The 14,966-nt window shown below is 37.6% G+C and overlaps 1 protein-coding gene across 3 annotated transcripts in view; it reads right to left on the reverse strand.

Moving 5' to 3' along the window:
* sbf2 (SET binding factor 2) overlaps positions 1–14,966 on the reverse strand; it is a 582,458-nt gene that overhangs the window by 66,059 nt on the left and 501,433 nt on the right. For all 3 annotated transcript variants that reach the window (XM_043705903.1, XM_043705905.1, XM_043705904.1), the window contains exon 27: positions 2,346–2,542. In XM_043705903.1, coding sequence (XP_043561838.1) covers positions 2,346–2,542 — 197 coding nt within the window. The remainder of the gene's footprint in view (positions 1–2,345; positions 2,543–14,966) is intronic.

Consider the following 14,966-nt stretch of genomic DNA (forward strand, 5'->3'; position numbering starts at 1 on the left):
TAGTGGTATTTAGAGCGTAGGGTAGTGATAATGGTGGTATTCAATTATCCTAATACAAATTGGAATATGGACAGTGTTATGAAGTAGTAGGGGTACAGTACCCTTAAGAGAGTTGAAAAGCTAACAAGGACTTTTAGAAGCACAGAGAGTCCGAAACAAGGTAACATTTGGTGGAAATAGCTAAGAGTGGTGTTGCCAGGATACAAAATTAGTTTAAGTTATGCCTCAAGATATCAAACTCCAATCAAGTTTGAATTTAGTATTTTGGTAATATTAAAACCAATGAAACTCTCCGATGTTTTGGGGTATAAATATCAGACATCTTGAACAGAAACCCAGAACGGCAAAGAGCAACAACAAAAACAGAACAATACAGACTGCCTGCAGAACTACTCTCTTAATGGTACCTTTATCTATCAAAGACCAGTGAAGCAGAATCCCGAAGAAGCAGAAAAGAAGAGAGAGAAAAATCGACAGAGACACTTGGCTAAGCTTTGAAATGTGCTTTTTTTTAGTAAATCGTAATCGGGATTTTTATCGGACCAGTATTGTAAAGGGGAAGGTAAAAAATAGGTTTAAAGAAATGAGTGTAAATAGTTGTTAGTAGTTATTATTCTCTGTTAGACTTAAAAAAAAGTTGTTAATTTTTACTTTACACAGTAACTTTTGGGATAGTTCTTTGCCCCTCAAAGGTTAACAGATTACACCTGGGGTGAATATTTTCTATGTTGCTGGTCTAAATTAGCAGAAGGGTTTACCTTGTGTCGTAAAAACAGTATAAAAAGGCAAAGAACAGGAATTCCTGAAATGAGTTCTCTTGATCAGCATGTTTCCAGTCCAAGGAGAATAGGCTATGCTGCACTTACTTCTGGGGAATGAAGTGGGAAAAGTCGTATATTGTGTTTGGGTAATTGTATTCACATGAGCAGGTTCAGAATAGTTTTGGGAAAGGGCAAGGAGAGATCAAATGTAAAATTGATTCGCAGTCATGTCAGCAAATTAAGAAATAATCTAAGGCAGGTGGATTAGGATCATATAATTGGGAAGCAAAACAGTAACTACCCGTTTAGACACCTCCAAAGAGGAAATTATTTATGCTCAGAATATAGATTTCCACAAAGGGAAAAGCAGGGCATGAAAAGCTAGAGATGCCTTGATAACTGAAGATTGAAATGAGATTTATATATGACTTAAAACACAGTAGAGAACCAAACTGCATTCAGATAGCACACAGATGTAAAAGAAGTGAATAAAAGTCAAACAGAAATATCAGAATGCATAAAGACAACACCAAAAGGTCTCCCACAAACACAAATAGTAAAATGGTAGTTAAAGTAAAGATGGAGTCGATTAATGGTCAAAAAGATCACCATAAGGAGATATTAAGCATGCCTGAGGTACTAAATGAGTACTTTGAATCTAAAGAGAATGCTGTCAATTTCACAGCAAAACATAAAGGAGAAGTGATCTTGGATAAAATAAAAGTAAAGAAGTTGCACTTAAAAAATTGGCCGTGCTCAAAAGTGGAAAATTGCCTTGACCACATCGGACACATTTGATTTTCTGAGGGACGCAGTGTTTTAAACTGTACATGCTTTGCCCATGATCCTTCAATTCTCCTCAGCTGTGAAGGTGTTGCTAGAGGACAGCAAATGTTACAATCCTATTTCAAAGAGAGTCTAGTGAATACTTAATGAAAATGCTATTGATTTTAGGCAAAAAAGAAAATCACTAATGGATAATATAAGTGGAATCAAAGGGAAAATTTAAATTAATGAGTCAAATGATACCAATTATCAAGGCTAAATTTAGGATCATGTATATTTATAGGTAATACTAAATATTTTGATTGATATAGTTGTAAAACATTCAACCATAGAGCTGTGCACATCACCAGTCAATTGCTTCATTATGTGTTATTCATTAGATTCAGTACTATAAACACCGTTACTTTAATCCCATTGTTTGCTTATGTATTTTGTCATTAATCAACCTGTTATACAAAATGTGCACATACATTATGGCAGAAAGAATATATTGCCCTGGAGTACAAGCATATCTGCCCATGTTGGCTGACTGAAGTCATACTGTGAGCAATTGTGCTTAATCATGCTTGACCACTTCAACTGAGATAGATAGCAAAGAAATTGATTGGGAACAAGAGACCACTCTCATGTCTTTATATTTAAAGAAAATGTAACAGTAAGGACATTAAAATGTTACAAGTTTTATTTTTCTGAAGAATTAGAAGACTAAGTTTTAATAACTATTTTTTTAAAACAACACTTCAATAATGTTCCTTAAAGAATAAAATACATAAAGCATGTATAGAGCACAAATCTCACCAGCTGAGTGTGGATTTTGGGATTTAAAGAGACCCACAACTCCTTTTCCATGGAATCCGCCAGAGCGCAGCAGGACAGCCTTTGTTTTAGAGTGTTTCCAACAAACAACTGGAAGCCTGTTGTGTCGATAACAACGTGCAACTTTCTGTAAGCTGCTGTCCAATACAGACTGAGGTACTACCACAAGTCCAGGGTAACTACATTAAAGAAAGGAGAAGTTGTGTTATGTTATGAATAACCTATGTTATAAATTCTTAAATAGTCAAAAATACTCAATATTTACCATAATTTCACTAAGGAACAAATCATATTTTTGGAGCTTGTTTTACGTGATAATTTGCTCACTGTTATTCTGTTTTTGTATGGTTTTCCCATGTGTGTTTAATATCTTCAGGATATGACACATTATGTTGAATGTAAATGATTCAAAAGAAGAAATAGTTATTCAAATGCATTTTTGTAGAGAAGATAAAGTACTAATGAATAAGAAACGTTCATTCTACTTCGACTACTCTTACTCAATGTTCTACAGTCCAGCTTTGTTGCAGTAGAGTTTCGGTGCAATGAGGCATTATGTTTGTGAACCTCTAGGAAGTCTCAGATACCCTGAACACTGGAATTTTACAACATACATTTTTTCTTTTTGAAAGAAAGAGATTCCCTGCCTGAAATCCAATCCAACTGACTATCTTCATTACCTGTGAGAAGTAAGGGTTGTGCCTCAGAAAAGGCCACATAAGATGGCAAAATTTGTGATTGCTGGAGTGTAGAGATTTTCTCAGGAATTGGGTCATGGGGATCATGGGGTATAGATGGACATCAGGATTGGGGAAATCAATTTGCAGGTTGAGTCGGTAGTTAGGAAGGCAAACACAAAGCAGTCATTCATCTTAACAGGACTTGAATATAAAAGCAAGGATATATACTTCTGACACTTTAAGGCTCCAGTCAGACAACATTTAGAGTATTGTGAGCAATTTTGGGTCCCATACCTCAGCAAAGTTGTCATGGCCCTGGGGTGGATCCAAAGGAGGTTCATAAGAATGATCCCCGGAATGAAAGACTTAATATATGAGGAACGTTTGAGGACTCTGGGACTATACTTGGAGTTTAGAAGGATGAGAGAGGATCTGTTTTTTAAACTTCAGAATACTGAACCTGGACAGAATGGATATTGGGAAGATGTTTTCATTGGCAGGAGAGATGAGGACCCGAGGGCACAGCTTTAGAGTAAAGGGCAGAATCTTTAGAACGGAGATAAAGAGAAACTTCTTTAGCCAGAGAGTGGTGAATCTGTGGAATTCATTGCCAGAGAAGGCTGTGGAGGCCAAGTCATTAAGTATATTTAAAAAAGTGATAGATAAGTTATTGATTGCCAAGGGTTACAGGGAGAAAGTGGGAAAATGGGTTTGAAAATCCTATCATCCATGATTGGATAGTAGAGCAGACGCAATGGGACAAATGGCCTAATTTCTGCTCCTATGTCTATGGTCTTATGGTTTTGAGGAGGGAGTGATAAATGAGAATGGCATACATGTTTACTTGTTAAACCTGGAGGACGTACGACTGCTCCTCTTGCATACTAGTAGTTCTTGGTTACCAGATGACTCCACACTTTCTCAACTACCAGTTATCCTCTTAAAATTAACACATCACTTTTTTTTTTACACAAGTTCAATGATTAACACGTCAGTGCTCCATTCCTTACTTGGCTTCCATTAAAATTGGAAATAGGCAAATTCATTGCGGTTCAAATTCTAATTCAGATTTCCAATAAATTCATTTTGAACTTGATCAAATTAATCAATTCTCAGAAATAAAATAATCACGAGACACAGCAAGTTTAACTGTCCAGAAAACAGAATGGATCTCATATTAGAAGTAAATAAATATTAGAAGTGAAATGTGAAGAGTGTACTGGCATTTCATACAAAGCATTTCTAGCAAAATCCCAAAAATATCCCTTCAATAAACCCGTTAGATGGCAGAGTATCTACTAGGGATCACAAACTTCTCTAATTCAAATAGAAATAGGAATTTATCACCCATACCATCGACCAATGCATGTGAGGTTTTCATTGCACTGATGGTACTTCTGTGCCCAATCCTATAGTGAATGGAAAGAGCAATGGGAGAAGACCGGGGAAACAGCAACAGGTTGGAAGCAGAATGGAAGGAGTCAGGTCATGGGCTGTCAGGGGCTCTTGGCAGTAATGAAGAGTAGAGGTAATCACTTCTGTTCTTCCCGTTTCCATAATAAAACTGTTCCATTCAGATGGGTCGAAGTTGCCAAGAGAGCCTAAGTCATGCCTATGGGAACTATGATGCAGTAATAGAGGGCTGAAGCCCTTTGAGACAAAGGTTTATAATATATTACTATTTTGGAAGTTGGTTATAAAGTAGTGGTAAATGGGTTTTTGATTTTCAATTCTGTGCTGGTGACTTTTTTTGAGTGTCAGAAATTCTCTTCTTTAACAATGGGTCAAAATAGCATTTCCAACAAATTATATGACTTAAATTAAGTGATTAGACAAACTGTCTCATGAGATTATTGATGTTTTTACTATTCTGAGCTTTTACAACTCAGGGACAGACAGATCGAGAGAGGCCATAAGCAGCATCTGTTCAATGAGGAAAAATCAATATCTGAAGGGCAATTTTGTATTGGCAGTCTTTAGATTATTAGAGTTGGAAAGGAGTCAAGAGCTATTTTAGCAATTCAAGTCAACAGGCAGGGCTGGAAAAATGCCCCGAGTATTTTTCTGTTTTGAGTGAACTTGTGTCTGTGTGGCTCTCCTAGAGACAATAATAAAGAAAATCACATCTGGTGAATGTGCACAATGTCACTGACAAGAAATGACTGCGACCTTGTCAGTTGAGTATGAGATTATACAATGAAGATAGAGGTCATACTTTACTGGGGTTGAGTGTCTGTAAAGGACGTTGCAGGGAAATTGCTGAATCATCTTTTTGCTGTTTATGGTAAGATCTTTCCAAATTGTCCACAATATATCGACTTTTCCCCACTCTTGAATAATATCCTTGTTTTATTGTTAAAAGTAAATATGTTCAGTGACTGACCACCCCAATAGAATTAGAAAAAAAATCCATAAGTTTAACTTTCCATAAATACAGTTCTTCGTTGCCTTTATATTTTAACAAAGAATATAGGGCAGTATCATTGTTCTGGTTTTTAACATGTCTTGTTCAATGTTCCATCTGATACAGTGTCCAATCAGAGACTGAATAAAATTAACCTAAATAAAACATTGGTAATGAGTTGGAGATGCCGGTGTTGTACTGGGGCATACAAAATTAAAAATCACACAACACCTGATATCACCTGATGAAGGAGCGTCGCTCCGAAAGCTAGTGTACTTCCAATTAAACCTATTGGACTATAACATGGTGTTGTGTGATTTTTAAATTGGTAATGAGGAAATCAATGAAACTAAAGAGTTACAAATCCCCAGTGCTGACTGCTTCCATCAGAGGGTGTTAAAAGAAGTAGGGCAGCACATCACGGATCCCCTAACCATAATCATTCAGGGTTCCCTAGATACAGGAATCATCCTCTGGGTTGGAAAACTGCATGTTGCTCTGCATTTTGAGGAGGCCGAAAGAGGAAACCAGTGAATTACACACCAGTTAACCTAATATCTGTGGCAGGGAAATTGTTGGAGTCTATAAGCAAGGATGGAAATTCTCAAAAATTTTCAGTTAATTGGGCAGATCCAGTCTGAATTAATGATAGGTAGCTCATGCCTGACAAACCTCTTGAACTGTTTGAAGGGTTGACTAATGTAATGGATGGGGAATGTCGATGGACGTTGTTTATGTAGACTTCCAGAAGATATTTCATGAAGTTCCACATAAGACATTTAATTCTGTGGGCTTCCATCTTAGTTAAGGGCAAACTATTGACATGGCTGGGAAATTGGTTAAATGGCATGTAACAGAATGCAAGAGTAATTTGTAGGTTCTCAGATTGTCTGGAGGCTGAGGTTTGAATCTCTCTTCCACAAATGGCAGCTGAAACTAGACCAGGTGCTAATTTTAAATCTGAGATAGAATTTTGATCAAAGGTGTAAAGGGATATGGATCAAAGGAGATCACTATTGTTGAAAAATGTGGTGCTGGAAAAACACAGCAGGCCAGGCAGCATCCGAGGAGCAGGAGAATCGACGTTTCTGGCATAAGCCCTTCAGGAATTATGCCCGAAAAGTTGATTCTCCTGCTCCTTGGATGCTGCCTGGCCTGCTGTGTTTTTCCAGCACCACATTTTTCAACTCTGGTCTCCAGCATCTGCAGTCCTCACTTTCTCCATAGATCACTATGTAAAACAACTTAAAACCAGGATTAGGATATGGAAAGTATGAATTAAAAATGAGCAAAGTGACCAGAAAAATAGAAATATGAGACAAACAGTATTTGAGCACAAAAAAAATCAAAAAGATGTTTTGAACAAATCATTTTTTTCAAATACTTAAGATTTCTTCGTCTACTGGATTCACAAAATAAGCCTTTCTCTTTTAGCACTCATTTCTTATATGCACAGATCTTTTGAAATAACTTGGAAGTGTTATGATTGATAGCACTGCAAGTCATTTACAGACAATATATCCGTTCATAAAAATGTTACTTGAAGTGTGCATTGTGATTTCCTTGTGAAGGTTAAGTCCATCTTCACAATGAGATTGGATATCCATCAACACATCATGTGGCATTATCACTGTTACATAGGCAAGATTGAAAACAGATCTAGCAGTTGAAAACTGGTTATTTTTGAGGCACTGTGTCCATCACCAGTAAATTTGCAAACTACAATCTGAAACCTCAAGGCCTGGCTAATGATTTACTCCTTCATCAAGCTTGGTGATCAACCTTTGATAACTGAAGTGTGCAACAGCCTGCTGAGGACAGCATACAATACACTTAAAAGTGATTATTAACCCGGTAACATAAGATTGCAGCAACACATACAATGCACAAAGCTAAGCAATCATGCATATAATGTATCAGCTCAATCTTCTGCAGAGCTCTCACACGCAGGTAACATGAGGAGGTGGTTCCCTGAACTTCCATATTCTCAAAGATTTCATTGATTACCATCTTTAGCTAGAAGTGTTACATGGGCCACCTCAAAAATAGGTGCTAGTTTTATTTATTCCAGTTCAGTGCGCATCCACTCCCTTCACCACTGACACTCAGTAGGGGTAGAATGTATTATCTACAAGATGCACTTCAGAAGTTCATCAAAGATCCTTAGAGTGCACGTTCCAAAACCACAATCACTTCCATCCAGAAGGACATGGTAAGCAGATATATGGGAATACCGTAATCTGCACGTTTCCTTCCAAACCACTCACCATCCTGACTTGGAAATAAATCATTGTTCCTTCACTGTTTCTCAGTCAAAATCCTGGAATTCCCTCCAAAAGGGCTTTGTTGGTCAACCTAAAACACTTGGATTGCAGTGGTTCAAGAAGGCAGTTCACCAAGCCTTCTCAAGGGCAGTTGGCGACAGACAAGAAATGGTAAGCCAGTGACACTCATATCCTACAACTGAACAAAACAGGAAAAATCTACATAACCAATTAACATCTCTACTATAATGAAATCCAATGCTCCAGAATTAAAAAGTTCAAAATATTCCATTACAGCTATTGCACTCGCACACAAGAAACTCTGACAAAGACTGATCACATTTTTTTTTCCACAAAGGGCAAGATAAATACAATTCAACCAATCACCATTCTATGAGCCTATTTGCAATCAGCAAGTAAAAATTAGTTTTCAACTATGCTGTCAAATGGTACTGACTCACCAACAAACGGTATTATACATTTGCACTCTGCCAAGAATTTTTTGGGGCACTAGTCTCAAACTATTTTTGAAAAACTCATTCATAAAGTAGTTGGAGTTTCCTCTAACATAAGGTCAGAAGTGAAATTATTTGTTGATGACTGCGAAGTGTTCAGTTCCATCCAGAATTCCTTAGATGCTAACATTGGGATTTGGGCTGATAATTGGGAGGTTTGGGCCCACTTCTGCAATTTGACTGCATTGTCGATTCAATTGTCTTCTGATGATTATGATGTTTAACCGTTAAAAATGGATTTATCAGTTTTCTAACACTGGGTCATTGCTGTGCACAAATTGCGGCCTTTTCCTACCATACACCAACAATCATACTTTAAAAAGTACTGCACTGACTGGGTATATCAAGGTCAAGAAAGTCACAACATATATTGTATATTTTGTTATATAGATTATATGTACACACAAACACGTAATATATTTATTAATTTCCTCTCAATACTAGCAATGATTCATTGGTGTTGTCTTTTTCCAGATCCATTCCTATTGTGATTGCCAAGCATTTCAACCGGACAACTAGATATGCACCAATGCCCTATACTACTGCAATTCTAATGCTCAGCTTCTTGTTGGTCTCTATTGTCTGAACTCCTCTCTTAACTAGTCTTCAACTGCATCAGCTTAAGAGCTCTCACCAGCATAATTTACAGATAGGAGACAGTGGGAGATAAAAGTTACTAACAATCTATTTCAACTTTGCACTGACTAAAAACATATTGACCTGATATTTTCCATCAACTGTGAAACAAGTGTACAGGATGTTCATTTCAAGTTAAACTTCACTGAAAAATTAAGTAATGTCTTTTAGCAGGAATACTGCCTTTAATGCAGTGAAGTGAGGCTGCAGTATTCTATATTGGAAAATTCCCATTGCGTGGTCCAAACAAATTTCAATACAGGTCTAACACAACTTTTCAATTCTATCACTCTAGAATAAAATCTCTTCATTTTATAACCTTGCTAAACCATGGCGAATATTCCATGACTAATGTATTTTTGCTCCAAGATTCTACCTAGCATTTCACCTTCTGAATAATAAGTGACGTATTCTTGCTACCTTATCTTATATTTGCATGTTGAACTTCAACTGCTAATTATTTAACTCTGCAAGTATACTAAAATTGTTGTCAGTCCTCATCAGTATTGAAAATCCCCCATAACTTGGCATCATCTGCTAATTCACAAAATGTATCTTGACTCCAGTATTCAAACAGTTAAAATAAATTGTAAACAGCAGTGCCTCCAGCACTAATCCTCGTGAATAATCACGATTCACCTTCTGTCATTGTGCAAAATTTTGATAAAACACATCTACTGCATTACTTTCTGTTACCACCTCAAAAATTTCAATAAGGTTTGTCAATCAAGATTTTCCCTTTTGAAGTCTATGCTTATAATTCATTACTTTATTTCTTATTTCTAGATGTTTTATTGTTTCCTTGAGAAAGGATTTATTATTTTTCCTCCCACTGATGTTAAGTGGACTGATCTTTAATTGCTTGGATATCTTCTGTTACCCTCCTTAAACAAAGCAATTATATTAGCTATCCACCACCCTTCTAGCAATATACATTTTTAAAATGAATTATTAGCAATGTCTCTAATATCTGTTCCCTCTGCTGTTTTAAATTATAAATTCATTCCTAACCAGATCTGAGTCTTCGGTTCAATAATGTAAGATGGCTGAAATACCTCATGATCTTCATTATTCTAATTTTCTTCTTCAATTTCTAATTTCATAAATTTCCCTGTGTCTCTCTTCAATTATTAAGCTGTCTATTAATGTGATGGATTCATCCTTCTATCAATCCATATTGATTCTATTTCATCTCTTGCTGAATACTATACTATTTTTCCCTATTGTCATCATGTTATCCTGAATAAGTACAGCTACTTCATCTCCTCATTTGCCTTACTGTATCTAAATGTATTATATCCTTCAACCTCTAATTTCTAAGTCTTTATTTCCCTGTAGCCATGCTCCAACAATTTCCATGGTTGGCTTCTCACATCACTACTGCCTTCAATTCCTTTTTTTTTATATAGACACTGTCATATTAACTCTCTTTTATTAGGATTAGATTGACGATATGTTTAATATCTATTTGGACTCTACGTATAACTCCATTACTTCTGCCCTCCCTTTCTATTTATCTTGCTCTGTTCTGTTTAGATTGAGGCTCCTTACATATGTAGTAGATTCCCAGTTATTAAACATTGAAAATAGGAACATTCAGCCCTTCGAACTTGATCTGACATTCCTTCTGATCATTGTTGAGCATCCAACTCAGTATCGTATTCCTGCGATCTCCCCATACCTTTTGGTCCCTTTAGCCCTAACAACTACATTAACTCCTTCTTGAGTGTTTTGGCCTCAACTGCTTTCTGTGGCAAAGAAATCACTCCCTTGGTGAAGAAATTCCTCCTCATCTCAGTCCTAAATAGCCTACCCTGTATCCTTAAATTGTGATCTTTTTCTGGACTCACCAGTCATCTAGGACATTCTTCAGTGCCTACCCTGTCGAGTCCTGTTAGAGTTTACAGGATTCAAAGTTATACCTTATGTTAAAAAACATTCTTCTGAACTTCAGTTTCTCTTCATACAGCAGTTCTGCCATTCCAGACATCAGTCCAGTAAATCATTATTGTATTCCCTCAAAAGTAAGAGGCAATAGAAGAGGAGGAACTTAGAACAATTGTTATCACAAGGGAAGAGTACCGAGTAAACAACTGTAATTTAAGGCAGACAAGTCCCGAGGACATGTTGGCCTACATCGCAGGGTCTTAAGGAAGTGGTAGCAGAGATATTGGATCCATTGGCTATAGTATTCCAAAATTCCCTGAATGCTGGAAAAGTTTTAGTGTATTGAAAAAATGTCCCTTTTTCAATACACTGAAAATAATACCCTTTTTCAAAAAATGATTGAAACGACTGACCAACTAGTTAACTTCATTAGGAAATTGTTAGATTCCATTATAAGGATGTAATAACAGGACAGTTGGAAAGTCAAAATACAATTATCCAGAATCAGCATAGTTTTATAAAGTGTAAATAATGTCGCACTAATTTGCTAGAGTTCTTTGAAGATGTAACAAGCAATATGGATAACGAGGAACCTGTAGATGTAGCACATCTGGACTTCTAGAAGTCATTTGATAAGGCTAAGGTTAATACACAAGGTAAGATCACATGGGATTAGGCTAACTTATTAGCTTGGACAGAGGATTGGCTAACCGACAGAAAGCAGACAGTTGGGATAAATGTGGCTTTTACTGGTCGGCAAGACCCCATTGGGTTTGGTTCTTGGACCCCAACTACTTACAATCTATATCAATGACTTGAATGCGGGGATCGGGAATACGACAGCCAGATTTGCAGGTACTGAAATAGGTGGGAAAGTAAGTTGCAATGAAGATATAAGAAATTGACAAATGGATATGGCTATGTTTCGTGAATCCACCAAACTTTGGCAGATAAAGTTTAACGTGTATAAGTACGAGATTGTGCATATCAGTTGTAGGAATAAAAAGGTCAACTATTTAAATGGATAAAAACTTGAGTGCTTTGGTACAGAGGGAACCTGGGTGTTCTTGTGCATGATTCACAGAATGCTAGTCTTCAGGTACAGCAGATAATGAGGAAGGCAGTTGGAATTTTGGCATTTATTGCTAAAGGAATATAATAGAGTAAGGAAGTGTTGCTGCAACTATACAAGGCATTACTGAGACCGCATCTGGAGTACTGCATATAATTCTGGCCCCATTATTTGAGGATGGATGTAGATGTTTTGGAGGCAGTTCAGAGAAGGTTCACTAAGTTGATTCCAGAGATGAGGTGTTGGTCTGATGGAGAGAATGTGCAGATTAGACCTTTCTTTCTGGAAGAATGAGAGATGATTTAAATGAGGAATGCAAGATGCGAAAGGGATGAACAAAGTTGATATAGAAAGGACGCTTCCTCATATGGGGTAACCAGAACGACAGGTCACAGCTCTGGGATAAGGACCATTAATGAGTCATTAAGCTGGGGAATTCACTACCCTAGACTGTGGTGGATGTTGGGATATTGAATAAATTTAAAGGAGGAGATTAACAGATTTTTAATTAGTAATGGCTTGAAAGGTTATAGAAAGCAGGCAGGAAAGTGGAATTGAGGTAGTTAAGATCAACCATGATCATATCAAATGGTTTTGATCAGGCTTGAAGAACTGAATTGCCAATTCCTGCTCTGAGTTCTTATGTTCTTGTAAGGAGACCAAACCTGCACACAACATTCAAGTGTGGTCTCACTAGAGTTCTGTAAGTTTCCATAAAGATATCCCTACTCCTGTAATATAATCTTCTTGATGTGAAGGTCAATATACCATTTGGCTTCTTCACTTCCTGCTGCAACTATTCGCTTACTTTCAGTGACCAGTGCACAAGGACTTGTTGCCCCGCTCCCTTTCCCAATCTATCGCCAACCACAGAATACGCTGTCTTCCTGTTTTGCTACCAAAGTGGATAATCTTATACTTATCCACATTACTCTTCATCTACCATGCATTTGCCCACTCAGTGTCCAGATCACACTGAAGTATCTCTGTATCTTCCTCACAGTTCACCCCAACTAACTTTGTCATTTGTAAACTTTAAGGTATTATATTTAATTCCGTCATCCGGCAACATCAGCACAGTAGTTTGGACTCCTAAGCCCATCCACTCCAGGCCAGCTGCATCTTTCTTTTTCTCTCTTTTCTCATCTTTTTCTTTTCTTCATTTTCTGATATCATGGTGAAGCTGCAGCGGTGCTCAGTGAGTTGTTGGCAGTGGCAGCGCTGTGAGGACTGCTGGCCGCGGTAGGCCTGAAGTGTGGATTTGGTGGGTTGATATCTGTGACGGTGGTGGTGGTGCCCAGTGTGGGCTCTCATGGCAGCAGGTTGCTGTGGCAGAGGCGGTCCCTGGAATAGGGACTCCTGGCTGTGGAAGGCCTGATGCGTGAGGAATTCGAGGCCTGAGATACCTTGCGGACACCTTGCAGAAGCCCTGGAACTGTTTTTGAAGATCCCTTGAAAAGAAGATGAACTCTTATTTATGTAATTTCTTTTTATTCTTCTTGTAACAAAATGGCACTGGACTGTGGCGACAAGACTCTTTTCACTGTTTCTTTCTAGATGTGATGATAAATAACTTAATTTAATTTTAAATGTTTAAAATATATTGTGAACAGCTGGGATCTGAACAGTGATCCCTGTGGTATCCCACTAGTCTCTGGTTGCTACTCGAAAAAAAATCACCTTTTATTTCTACCATTTCCTGTCTGCCAACCAATTCTCTATCCATGCCAAATCTCATGCCTTTAATTTTGTATGTGAATCTCTTATTTGGGACCTTTTCTAAAGCCTTCAGAATTATCAAGTAAACCACATTTACTGGCTCCCCCATATCAACTCTACTAGCTACATCCTTAAAAATTTCCAGTAGATTTGTCAAGTATGATTTCTCTTTGGTAAAACCATGCTGAATCTGTCCAATCCTGTCACTATTTTCCAAATGGTCTGCTATAAAATCTTTTATAATGGACTCTAGCATTTTCTCTACCACCAATCCCAAGCTAACTGGTGTACAATTTCCTGTTTTCTATTCCCTTTTTTAAATAAAAGGGTTACATTAGCTACTTTCCAAGCCAGAGGGACTGTTCCAGAATCTATAATATCTTGTAAGGTGACCACCAATGCATCCATTATTTTCTTAAGTACATTGGGATATAGATTATTGGGACCTGGGGATTCATCAGCCTTTAAACTCATCAATTTCCGAGAGATCAGTTCCCCACTAACACTGTTTTCCTTCAGTTCCTCTGTCTCACTATGCACTGTGCTCCCCAACATCTTTGTGGTGTTATTTTTGTCCTCATTTGTGAAGAAAGAACCAAAATATGTACTTAACTGAACTACAATCTCATTGTTTCCCATTTTAACTTACCCGTTTCAAATGAGAGAGACCTACATTTGTTTTTATTAATCGTTCTCCTTTTCACATATCTATAGAATCAAGGTAGAACCAATTTTATCTGTGCAACTTCTTCCTGTCTCAGAACTGATGCCTTATCCCATGAAAATGACCCTCTTTAGTATGTCAGCCCTTTAGCTATGTGTTCATTCACCACATGGTTAATAAGGAATACGGTGTGGGACAGCAGCAGTTTAGAACCACAGCAATGTGAGACGAAGGTTGAGTGAATTACTGACAAATGGAAATTTGATTGAAAATGTAGTTTCAGTACAGAGGGGTGGCAGAGATTCTTTAAGTCAAGTTTGCTGTGATAGTTCACCAGAGCGAGAGGTGAATGGGAGAGGATAAAAGGTATGAACTGAGAGGCTAACCTCAGGACAGGCATACTGCGTCAGCATCTTAGAAGGAGCCAATAGCACCAGCATCAAGGCCATAATCATTCAATGCCAACTACAATGTACTGGCCACTTGCTTAGGGTATTTAAGTTCTGACTGCCAAAGCAAACCTTCTCCGCCCACCTCAGGGAAGACTCTAGAATAACAGGACGACAACAGAAGTATTTCAAAGATTCCTTGAAGGTTTCTCTCAAGAAAAGCAGCATTGATGTCAATGCCTGAGAGACCTTTGCTTAGAGGAAACAGATTCGGACTAATGTGCTGAATGAAGGGATAATTCTTCAGTACCCATTGGCAAGAGGAAGTCCTGGAAAGAAAATCATATTTGTTAGCAAGTAATGCCACCAAGGC

The sequence above is a fragment of the Chiloscyllium plagiosum genome, chromosome 16, assembly GCF_004010195.1.
Source record: "Chiloscyllium plagiosum isolate BGI_BamShark_2017 chromosome 16, ASM401019v2, whole genome shotgun sequence".
Taxonomy (NCBI): Eukaryota; Metazoa; Chordata; class Chondrichthyes; order Orectolobiformes; family Hemiscylliidae; genus Chiloscyllium; species Chiloscyllium plagiosum.